General features: G+C 50.7%; 1 protein-coding gene across 5 annotated transcripts in view; it reads right to left on the bottom strand.

Moving 5' to 3' along the window:
* Positions 1–12,617, bottom strand: part of MED27 (mediator complex subunit 27) — a 237,582-nt gene that overhangs the window by 54,523 nt on the left and 170,442 nt on the right. For all 5 annotated transcript variants that reach the window (XM_045468941.1, XM_045468944.1, XM_045468942.1 and 2 more), the window contains one exon: positions 3,425–3,466. In XM_045468941.1, coding sequence (XP_045324897.1) covers positions 3,425–3,466 — 42 coding nt within the window. The remainder of the gene's footprint in view (positions 1–3,424; positions 3,467–12,617) is intronic.

Genomic DNA, 12,617 nt, shown 5'->3' on the forward strand with positions numbered 1-12,617 from the left:
TGGACTAGAAAAGTTGCAACGATGGTGCACGCAGCTCCCACGTACTCCTCGCCCGGTTTCCCCCTGTTAATATCCTTCACGACCGGGTACCCTTGGCACAACTAAGAAACCAGCATCGGTTACTTACTATTGATTCAACTCATTTTCTCATTAACATCCTCTTTTTGTTTCAGGATCCAACCCAGGATTGCATGTTCTGTTTGACTGTGATAAGATCGTGAAGCTTTAGGGGCGCCTGGGTGGCTCAGTCGGTTAAGCATCTCACTTCGGCTCAGGTCGTGATCTCACGGTTCATGGGTTTGAGCCCCGGGTAGGGCTCTGTGCTGACAGCTCAGAGCCCGGGGCCTGCTTCGGGTTCTGTGTCTCCCTCTCTCTCCGCCCCTCCCCTGCTCATAGTGTCTCTCTCTCAAAAAAACATTAAAAAAGAAAAAAAAAAAAAAGATGGGGAAACTTGAATGCTTTTACAGGCTCCCTAAATGTGTGGTGTTGCGTCTCAGACCCCTCTCCTAGTCCCGGGCGTCTGTCCTATCTTAGCCTTTCACGTACCAGGGTCCAGGGAACAACGTGAAGTGATGTATTAAGCACCATTAGAGGGCTGGTCCATTATGCTGCTTTGATACAAAAGCCTTAAGCTCACTGCTTAATGGGGACGGGGTCTCCTTTCGGGGTGATGAAAAGGTTTTGGGAGTAGAGGGTTCCACAGCACCACAAAGGTTCTACAAATCACAGAATTGTGTTAATTTTATGTTGTGTGAATTTCACCTGCGTTACAAAAACAAAAACAAAAACAAAAACAAAAACAAAAACAAAAACCTCTGTGTTCTCCCTCTAAGCTACCTGGCAGCCCTTGGACGCAACTATGACTCAAGTGGAAATGATGTGGGCTCAGCTTTCAAAACCGTGTCCCTCCTCCGCACCAATCCCTTCAATGGAATCGAGAGTAAGATCCAAATTCTGCAGCAGGACCTAGAGGCACCTGCCCAGCCTGGGCTCTGCCTCTCTGCTCCACTGCACGCTCCGACGGCCCAGCCTTCGATGGTTCTCAGAATGTGCTCCTCAACACCAGGTTTCCGGGCTGCCGCTTCCGTGGCCCGCCAAGCGTCTCCCGTGGCTCTCCGCACGACCGGCGCGTCTCATGAGGTGCCCGTCCTGTTAGGTTTTGCCCCATAAAGTCCTCCTGGCACCGCCCCAACGAGAGGGGCCCCTCCTGTTCTGGATTTCGGGCCCTCACGAACAACCTAGAGTCGTCATCTTCCTCGTCTGTCTCGTTTTCCCTTGTATCCCTAGCACCTCGCGCGGTGCCTGGCACATGGCAAAAGGGGCTCAATAAATAACTGTTGCTGAGCCGGATGAGGCAGCAGAGGAAATCGCAACCAACTCCATCATGTCCACTGCCGAACGAAAGCAGAGACGGGGGATGGCTGAGGGCAGGGGAAAGTAGCTGGTACCCCGCAGGGGAACCGGCTGGGGCGCTGTGGGGGCGTGCAGGGAGCCCGCGTAAGCCCCAGGTGCTGAGCTGCTCCGGGGAAGGGCCCCTTCCACCATCAGAAGCTGGGAGAGCATCTTCTGTAGTCACATTGCCTTTCTTCCGACATTTCCCAAACACCGTTTCATGGGGAAGCCCGACATTGGAAAAAGAAGTCACCAGAGTGTTAGGTGGGGGTGGGGGTAGGGTGAAGACGGGGCCAGCCTGCCTCTCTCAGCCTGTGCTAGGCACCTGCGTAGACCACAGGGCTCTGAGGAACGGAGCTTAAAAACTGGGTTAGCTTGGAACTCAAAAGCCTCTGTGTTTTTTTTTCTTTTTTTTTTTTTTTAAGGTCTGACTTCTGTACAGCAAAACTCACCCTTTGTAGGTGTGAGAGAACAGGAAAAAATACATGTATTTTTTTCATCTCCGTCCCTGGTTCCTGGCAAAGAGCTCCTGAAACCCTAAGCGACAGAGTGCTAGGGGTATCTCTCGTTCTAATGAGGGGACCATGGGTGGGCACCTGGATGGGGGCTGGTCACCAGAAAGACCAAGCCATGATCAGAGTAATTAGAGGCTTAGAATTTTCCGTCCCATCCCCCATCCTCCAGAGAAAGGGAGTGGGGCTGGAAACAGAGTTAATGATCGAGTATGTCTGCGTGAGGGGGCCTCCATGAACTCCCAGCAGCACAGGGGCGCTGGGCTGGCTCAGTTGGTGGACTCTTGATCTCAAGAGTTGTGAGTTCGAGCCCCACGCTGGGTGTAGAGATTACTTAAAAATAAAATCTTGGGGCGCCTGGGTGGCTCAGTCGGTTAAGCATCCGACTTCGCCTCAGGTCACGATCTCACGGTTCGTGGGTTCGAGCCCCGCATCAGGCTCTGTGCTGACAGCTTGGAGCCTGGAGCCTGTTTCAGATTCTGTGTCTCCCTCTCTCTCTGACCCTCCCCCACTCGTGCTCTGTCTCCCTCTGTCTCAAAAATAAATAAACATTAAAAAATTTTTTAAAAAATAAAGGAAGAAAGAAAGAAAAGAAAATCTTAAAATCCCAGTAGTACAGGGCTCGGGGTGCTTCCAGACTGGCCAACACAACCCCAGAAGGGTGATGTGCCCCCACTCCACAGGGACAGACGCGTCTGTGCTTGAGACCCTCCCAGACCTTGCCCTGTGTGCCTCTTCGTCTGGCTGTTCACCTGTATCCTTTCTCGGGTCCTTTAATACACTGGGAGGAGTTAAGTAGGCATGTCCCTGAGTTGTGCGAGCTGCTCTGGCGAACTAACAGATGGGCGCCGGGGAACCTCTAATCCACGGCTGGTAGCACAGAGGCACGGGTGATAACCCGAACTTGTCACTGCGGTGTCTCCGGGTACACAGTGTCAGACTGAGCTAAGCTGTAGGACACCCAGCTGGGGTCCGGGACTTGCCTGTTATCGTGGGGCAAACCCCCACACGTCTGGTGGCCAGAAGAGGCAGAAGTGAAGTGTTTCATGTGCCCAGTAAAGGCGACTCACTGGAGACAAACACAGGAGGGAAGGACTGGGGTGTCCCCTGTATAGGAAGGAAAACGCAGGTCTTCCTCTAGGGTAGGTATACGGTTCCAGGAGTTTGGAAACATAATAGTGTGCAATCACCACCACAATTAAGATCCAGAATATTTCCATCACCCTCACACATCTCCTCTTGCCCCTTTGGGGACAATCTCTTGCCTTTACTCCTAGTCCCTGGAAACCACTGGTCTGATTTCTGTCCCTAAGGTTTTCTCTTTTCTAGAATGTCATAGAAGTGGAATCGTATCGTGAGCAACCTTTTGTGTCTGGCTTTTTTCATTAAACACACACACACACACACACACACACACACACACACAAAACCACCCTCTAACTTAAGACCAATGTTTATACTTTAAAGCATTCACATTTCTCTTACTGCCTCATGAGTAAGAAGCAAAAAATAAAGCTTACCTTCTGGAAAACTTGATAGTTGGATTTGGACCATATATCAAGCTGGGGGGGAAAGAGAGAAAAGCATCATCAGCATCGCTTTTAGAATTTTGGACTTCAAGAGATGACGCTGTAACCCCTGCTATACCTGTCAGCTTCAAATAATAAACGTGATTACGGAATAACAGAACCATGGCACTGCACAGGCGTCTCAAATGTCCTGCTTGACTTTCTTGTTTCTCAGCCTGTCAGTGATTTAAGGAAGCCAACAGAAGGGACACAGAGAAGTCAGTTGGAGCCACCTGCTGCATCCAAGGCCCCAAGAGCTGAGCTTCTGGCTCACTCTTCTAACCTGGACTCCTACCCTGGTTCTCTTGAATGCCAATGTCAATCCTGCCTCAGGACCTTTACACTTGCTGTACCCTTTGCCTGAAATCCTCACATGGCTCCTCGCAGCTCTCCGCAGCTCAAATGTCACCTTATTAGAGAGTCATATGCCAGTTACCATGTCTAAGATATTATTTCCACATGTGCTATCTTGATTCTCTTTGTCTTTTTAAAAATTTGAAATTTTCGGGGCGCCTGGGTGGCGCAGTTGGTTAAGCGTCCGACTTCAGCCAGGTCACGATCTCGCGGTCCGTGAGTTCAAGCCCCGCGTCGGGCTCTGGGCTGATGGCTCAGAGCCTGGAGCCTGTTTCCGATTCTGTGTCTCCCTCTCTCTCTGCCCCTCCCCCGTTCATGCTGTGTCTCTCTCTGTCCCCAAAATAAATAAACATTTAAAAAAAAAATTTGAAATTTTCATTGTGCTTAAAACTGTCTGGAACTTTTTTTTTAAGTTTATTTAAGAGAGAGAGGGAGAGCAGGGGAGGAGCAGAGAGAGGGAGAGGGAGAGGGAGAAGGAGAGGGGGAGAGAGAGAGAGAGAGAGAGAGAATCCCAGGCCGGCTCTGAGCTGTCAGCACAGAGCCCAATGTAGGGCTCGATCCAATCAACCGTGAGGTCATGACTTGAGCTGAAATCAAGAGTCGGACGCTCAATCGAATGAGCTACCCAGGCGCCCCCAGCGTGGAACGTTCTTTTGCTCATGTTGTCCTGATGTGGGACCTAGCATGTCATAGACATCAGTAGGTCTTTGCCGAGTGGAGGAAAGCTAGCAGCTTCCAGCTGCTAACAAGCACCACCCTGGGCCCTCCATATGCACTCTCACTTAATCCCTAGAATAAGCCAGTGTGGCTGGTCCCACTAGCAACCTTACTTTCCAGAATGAGACAATGGTTCGGGGCCATCTGATTGCCTGTGGTCATGTGGAGGGGCTTACTTATGGATGGTCTCCCCCCGTGGTGTTCAAACTTGGCTGAAGTCAGAAGCTGCGGGGCTATTTTTTTGTTTTTTGTTTTTGATGTACAGATTCCTTGGTTCCTCCCCAGGAGTGTCTGAATTAGCAGTTTTACAAGTGGGCCTGAGAATCTGTTCATTTGTCCGTCTGTTTTAGCTTTGCTTCCCAAACGGTGACACAACTGTGGTGGCCAGTCAGGCCAGGGACCCTCGGTCTCGCACACCCCTCCTTCACAAACGAGGGAGCAGGAGATCCCGGCTGGGGCTTGGAGTAAGCCAGGCCAGTCCTCCTCTGGCTCTACCTGATCTTGCACAGGGCACCTCGGTGGCTTATTCTAATCAGAAGGACTTTTGTTTGACAGTTTTGTTATGATGAATCAAGTCCATGCATTCTCATTGTTTCATGAGTTTAGAACAAATGACGTATAGCAAAAATACAATGACCCCAACACAGTGCTGGCTCAAGGACAGTGCAGATTAAAAGACGGGCTGTCAGTATGTCCCCTGGGTATGTCCCCCTCCAACTCTAACATAGGGGTTCGAGAGCTGAAGAAATTGAAACAGCTCGTCAATGGGCCTCTTGGAACCTGCCCTTGGGGTTGGCCAGTGGTCAAGGTAGAAGCCTGAGATATGACTGCATGGCCTATAGGTTGTGTTATTGATTTTGGAGCACCTGGGAACAAGAGAAGCAATCAGATGGGACGATTCCTCTAAGAAGACAGGGAGTGGAGTGTTTTGCTTGGCTGGACCACTTCAGGGTTTTGTTTTGTTCTGAGGAAAACACCAAAACCTGCTTTTCTGAAAATGGTCCTTGGAAATCAAAAGGTAGTCTGTGAGCCGGCATGCATTCGGTTCTCCCCGGCTTCTTCCTGTTCAGAATTAGTTTCGTGTAAACTTCGCCGTGTTTGAGAACTTTCAGGCCAAGGAGGAGGCGGAGAGGATTCTAAGGAAGCCCTCTGTCCCCCTGCGTGGCTCCTGCTGGAGAGGGCAGGCTTAGCTGATCCAAGCCCAGGAAAAGGACTGGAAGAACACCGCCTGAACGTTCACTCGAATTGGCCCACCCCTCCCCGTTCCCTCTGCTGTTACCGGCTCCTTCCCGGTTTCCACAGACGCCCCTAACTGACCCTGCTCCTTCTACTCTGGCTCAGCTGCTCTCCAGAAAGGGGGTATCAATGTTCAGTCACTGTCCCCTGCCCACCCCCCACCTCCACTTAAACCACTTGATTAAAAAAAAAAAATCTTTAGGCGTTAGAATTTTAATTTGGCAGGTTAGCAATTTGTACGGGGAAAAGTGACATGTTACCTCCAGGTAACTCCGAAGGAAACCTCAGAAGAACTCTCTGAAATGAATTCCCCACACTGTCCATTGTGGGGAAGAAAAGCGGCTGGTCAGCCGGTCGTGCCTAGGGGAAGTCAGGTCCCTGCTGGGTTCTCAGGGCCACAGCGTAGCCCAGGGCTTTAAAATGCTGCACTTAAAGATTATTCAGAGAGGGCAGAACGAATAAGAATGATTTTTTTTTTTTTTTTTTTTTTTTTTTGTAGCTCTTAGCTCTACCAAATCACTGCCAAGACGACAGGGAGATGCCAAAGATTCTAAATCTACATTTTAGGGAGAAAAGCATCAGTGTCTCTACTTGGAACTGATGCCGTTCTCCTTCCATTTGAAGCCCACAGATGTTTCTTCCGAGGTTCTCCACGGTTTATCCCTCCTGCCTGCCTGTTCCCATCAGACGTAGGCAGACTAAGACATAAACACAGGGCCATGGAAAGAGAGACAAGGAAGAAGCTGCACAGAAACCAAAAAGTTCTAGTTTTCATTTAAAAGAGACAATTAAAAAAAAAAAAAAAACTCTGGTATCTGCAGACTGTTTTAATGGAGAAATTATCTAGGGAGAAAAACGCACAAGTTTAATTAAGAGGTGGACTCTCCAGCCTAATTGTGGCTTCTCAAAACACACCATGCTCATTCAAAGTGAGCACGCTGCTCTTTCCGAAAGGTGGTTTAAATATATTATTCAGGACCCTAGGGAATAGCTCCAACCATCTGGGAACGAAGGATGTCAGGCGATACAGCCTATGTAACAGGTGCACACGGGTAAGAAAGGGATCCGACGACAATGGGTCCCCGCGTTGCTGCAAAGGCACAGCAGGCAGTTTGTAACTTGATTTTCTGCTAGATTTATGCCAAAGAAAGCCACTGAAGTGAGTGTTCTGGAGTCAGTGCCCTGCCTTTCCTCAGGGCCAGGAAGATTTCAGAAATTCATTTCAGGGAACCAGGACGGATCCAAGTGAATATTTATTAGCTTCAGCTTATTTGCTGCAGAGGCAGGCATGGCTACCAATTTTTTACTGGCTGTGATATTCAAAAAGGAGCCTTCTGGAAGCTGTAAACTTTCAGCCTGATGAATGGGAAATTATTCTGCACTACAGGGAAAGAAATTAAAGCACCCCTCAGTATTCTGGGTGAGCATTAGAAAAACCTTAAAATGGAAAAGCCAACTTTATGGTAATTGCTGGCTGAATCTGCAGTCTTAGGAGTAGTCTCTGGGCCTCTGGGGATTGGAATGAGTATTTGAGGGGTAGGAGTGTGCTCTATTCTTGGGTAAAATGGAAACAAACCCCACAGACGATCAACTGCTCCAGCACAGACACATCAGGTTCAACATCAAGACGTCAAAGGGCCTCTCGACTAATGAGAATGGTGACAATCAGCTGAGTTACCAAAGAGAACACTCAGCACGCCCAACATCAGAAGGCGAGGACACAGCAGCTATGTCACTGACCCCCGCCATCGGCATCTCTAGCACACCCAGCGAGGGCAGACGCCATTCGCGAAGGACCATGCATTTGGTCCGCACGATACCTGCGTTACCTTTCTAAATGCTTCCAGAGTTCCGGACGAGGATGATAAAACCATTTCCGACTCACAGAGGAGGAAACTGAGGCTCACAGAAGTTAAGTAACCTGCCCAACACCACACAATGAGCATGTGGTGGAAAATTCAAAACCAGGCCTGTCCCCAGAGGCCCAGCTGTCAACGTGGAGGACTGCCTATCGGCTAGAATCCAGGAGTGCCGACTGCTAGCACCCCTGAGCTGTCGTGGCTGTTGCGGGGGGCGGGGGGCGGGGGGCACACTCTTGCGAAGTTCAGTAGGACAAGTCTGCTTTGAGGCCTGCTCATGTGACAGTCAGCGCCACTGAAAACTTCTGGCAGCTTATCGGGAAGTTACCAATCCTTCATTTCCAAAAACACAGTACAAGATACTATAAATTATCTAAAATGGACAATTCCAAAGAAAACGTAGAAAGCCTCACGCGGGTCTTCCAACTTTTAAAGCTTTTATTTATTAGCAGCTTCACCTTGCAAGGTCAACAGGTGATGAGTCTGGGGGGGCGGGGGGTGGAGGGCCACAGACCAGCAGCGGTCCTACACTTCTCCGTGACTGTCCCGGTTTTCCAAACCATCAGCTTCTACGTGGTCCCCTTCTTAATGTGCCCACTCTTCCCTGGAGAATACAGAGGTGGGCAAGTCTTCCCAAAGAGAGTAGTGGTACAGGTCTGCGGCTCAACTTTTCACTTGCCATCAGGACACACATTCGTTGCCAAAAACTGCTGAAACCACAACTCCGGGGTACCCTCTGCATGCGAATTACACCGGATCCCCTTCCCCGGCTTCCCCCCTTCCCCCATAAGCAACAAGAGGCCGTTTTTCTGAAGGTCGTCTGAACAATTTCAAAGGCTATAACAAATCAAAATGTTCCCTGCATCTAATATCAAACGGGGCCGATGCCAACACTTATTAGAGAAATCAGATTCCAGCTTCCCCAACCCCCTCGACCCCCCTCCCCGCCACGCACACACCCCACTTTGAAGTGGGAAGAATGCAGGGATCAGAAATCACCCTGGAGACAGCTCTGGCTGTCTTTGAAGGTTCCCTTTGATACTACTATTTCTCTCCCTCTCTTTCGCTAGGAGGCTAAAAGCTGCCTTTTTTATTGATATGGGGTAATTAATGAAGCTATAGCATTAACATAACCTAAATCCCCTAATAAGATAAATTCAACCGAGACACTTATATTTCTTCAGTTAAGTCTGACGGGTGTAAAATCAGGACAATGGCCAGGTATTCAACTTAAATCTGCCTTTTAACATGCTGAGTCATGGCTCTCCACTCCTCCCTGGTTACCGTGAATAGCGGGTTGGTAAGTTTTAAAAGCATTTTTGTATTTTATTAGAGGAATGAGTGTACAGGAGCTTGATATCAAAAATACGCATCCCAGGTAAAGAGGCAGACCGATTAGGGCAGTGGTGGCCGGTGGTTACTGCATAATGCAAAGTGACAGCCTTGCAGGGATTCTGATGGGAAAAAACCTGCCCGGTCTGGAAATGAGGGCGGTGGGGGGCCGGGGGGGGGGGGGGGCGGGGCGGAGGGTGGCGCTGGGCCACTATTGCAACGAAAGGGCCAATTAAACTTTTCAGGACGTGCGGGCTGCTTGGGGTCTGGGGGACACAGACCGGCTGCGGTCGCAGAGGTTAAGGCCCCAGCAAGTCGGTGGCTTTCCAAGCCACACCCACCGTATCAGTGGCTGTGCTGAGACTGCAGCAGATTACCCCCAGGCCAGCACCCGGGCACCAGCTCAGCAAACGCAGGGCTGCAGGTTTGGAACAGCAAAACTGCAGGCAGCAATCTGTTCTTGCAGACCACACCCCAAGCTCCCACGGCTCCTTCCAAAGGTTACATTTTGTTTGGGGTAGGCGAGACATTTCCACACATTAATTACCCTAATGCTTACGTGTATATAAATATATATAGATTCACATCCACCAGCATCAGTACTGAAAATAGAACGCTAATAACGTCTGCATGGTTTTGTAAAGTGCTCTGAAAAAAAGAAGGGGCTAATCAAATTGGCTAGGATTCGATTCCGGGCAGACCAGCCGATTGAGGGCATCTCGGCCAGATGAGGTGAATGTACCTTTAAAAGCACCAGCGACTCGGTCCTCTCGATCTCGCTCTTCCCAGTGTTAGGGTCCCTGCTGATCACTTGGGCCGATGTGCGCAGCTGTAAAACGCGGCGAGAGGCCTCCAGTATCGCATGTGTGATGTGAATCATAGCTGAATTCAGCTTCCCAGACACACACTCGGGGTCCTGATGAGCAGGGAGCCCACGCTAATCTCTCATCAGGAAGACACGTGCCATGTGCACACGTGTGTGTACCTCCTTCATTTTCTAATTTACTTATGACTTCACTCCCTGCTGCTTCTTTCGGTCCTGTTGTGATGTTTGGTTCGCCACTTTTCCATCCCCGCTGAAGCATTTTCACATCCCACGTGGGCTTCTCCGGCTATCCCTTCCCGTGTGTTACGGGCTTCTCCGGCTCTCCGGGCACCGAGGCACAGCCCCGGGACAGAGTCACAGGACACAGTCGGGCCCCTTGAGGTGCTCCTGGCAGACGGGGTCTGAGGCCTGGCGTGGTGTGACCGCGGGCAAGTCGCTGTACCGTTCCGGGGCTCAGTCTCCTCGTCTGCTGAACGAGTCTGACTTAGACAGAACCTAGGACTCTATTACCCCCGTGGGCCAAGTTTGCTCAGCAGGACACCTACAAGGTCAACATATGGAATCCTCTTGGTGTTTCTATCAATTGCAAGATAGAAACGTAAACAAATAACCAGGAGGTGCTAGTTCTAATCCTGGACAAAGACCGTTCTAAACGCTACGGGCGTGCTCACGAGGAAGCTAGCCTGTGCTGCGTTCGGACGCACACCTGGGCCTGTGTCTCCAGAGCCCATGCTCGTACAAGAGGCTCCTGGGAAAATGGGGACAGGAAGAGAAAGAGGATGGCAGGAGGTCAGTGTGAAGGGCAGAGTGAGTCTGTCAGCTGGACAAGGGGGAGAAAGCATCCCAGGCCAAGGGCACAGAGGGTGCAGACGGGCGACAGAGTCGTGGGAGCCCCAAGCACACAAAAGGCTGGAAGATGAAGCTTGCATATGGAGACGCGGACGGCAGGCGAGGTCACGAAGGCAGGGGCCGCATCACTCGACATTTCTATGCATTGCTAAGGAGCCTGGATTTTATTCTAGAAGCCAGGGTTTTCGGAAGCATTGCTGCTCAGCGCCACTGTCACAGTGTACTTACTCTGAGATTAAAGGGAGAAACGATGAATTTGGGGTTCAAATAAGTTGGGAAAACATCACACACTATGTTCTCCTCTAGGGAGATTCGTAAGACACTCAGCAAACTAAAGCTTCTAAGAATTTCTACGGTCAAAACACCTACTGACCCTTCCCTAACCCCGTGTTTCTCAGACATTTTGACTGTGGCCTGCTTCTTGCCCAACACCTATTAATAGTCTACTTTCCTGTCTGCTTTGGGCAATGCGGGGTGCAAAGGAGTCATGTGCTTGGCTGTGTATCCTGGGAAGACCACTCTGGAAGCCAAGGGAAGGACAGGCCGTGGGAGGGAAGTAAGACTGGAGACAAGGCACGAGGAGGCCAGTGCACTCTCTCCGTTGAGAAATGAGAACCCGGAAGGACAGGCGGGGCCCAACTTGGGAGAGATTTAAGCGGGAGGATCGCCAGAATCCACTAGATTTGAGGGAGGGGACGGTTTCGGTGGTTAGGTGGGGTACGATTAACAGCAGTGGGAAACCAAGTTTCGGGAGGAAGCGTGACAGGCTGAACGTGAGGTGCACCTGGGGAGGAGAGGTCCCACCTAGACACAGGTCGCGGGCGATCCTCGTGGGCTGACACACAAAACCACGGCGTGGGGGGATGGTCAGAAGCCCCTGAAGAGGAGCGACCAGAGAGAAATCCTAGAGACGTACATTCGCGACTGTTTTCTAAGTCCCTTGTTTAGGTGCAGAGTAAGAATGACGTTAGTTATCTACTGAGTACCGACTAGGTGGCAAAGTGCCACGTGCGTTCCGGGTCTTATTTAGGACACTTCCGGAACGGGGCCGTTAAATGCCACGTGAAAGGGATCAGGCAAAGCAGGTAAAACCGCACTCCTCAGAATCTAACATCAGAGAATGTTTCCTTCCTCTCTCGAGTCTGGATCTCTTATCGCATGGTCGCCACCGCTGCTTAGCTTTCTAGGTTTCTAGCCTTCTGTCCCCAGTGCGCCTGTGAGACCCTGGACGGCAAGGGCTGTGTTTCACACCAGCCGTGACTACGGAGTCGTGAACCTCGGACAAAGGCAACGAGAACCACAACTCTCAATGGCCAGGAGCAGTGATGCGGGGGCTCCTGGCCAGGGTACGTGCTACCCCGGGGCTGCTTCTGCGGAGCCTAACCAGTTTGGAGCTGCTCGCCAGAACGGCCGCCAGAGTCCACGGGTCGTACACAGGCTCACAAATCATACACACGCCCGCCCTGATGACGCACATTATTCTGCATCCCTGCTCTAAAGAGTCACTCTGGTGTTTCCGAAAGAGAAACGAGAAACCTCCCCTCGAGGAATGCTTTGTTTTCAACGGGGAGACATCCGAGAACTTGGCAGCGTCCCTGAAGTGAGAGCAGCTTCCCTCGTCGACAACACTTGAGTGGGACGTGGAAATGTGGGGTCGCTTGTTCAAAACACAGCTCTTGTGCAACACACCGGTATGTGCTAAGCTACCTTTGCCACTTTTGGAAGAACGTTCTATCCTCATGATAATGTGGCTGTCGGACGGGGCGGGGCTAGCACCGTAACAAACTTTAGAATTTTTACGGGGATTCGCGAAGCAAAGGGAGAGCTCAGGAGACAGGGGCAGACAGAGGCTTAGTGCAAAGCAGTGGGCGGGGTGTGTCCGGGTGGGCATCTCAGGCGGAGCAGTGCTCATTACGTTCCGGAAGCAAACACAAACGAAGGCTGTCAGCTCCCATTAGCGTCCTCTGATGCT

Source organism: Leopardus geoffroyi, chromosome D4, assembly GCF_018350155.1.
Source record: "Leopardus geoffroyi isolate Oge1 chromosome D4, O.geoffroyi_Oge1_pat1.0, whole genome shotgun sequence".
NCBI lineage: Eukaryota > Metazoa > Chordata > Mammalia > Carnivora > Felidae > Leopardus > Leopardus geoffroyi.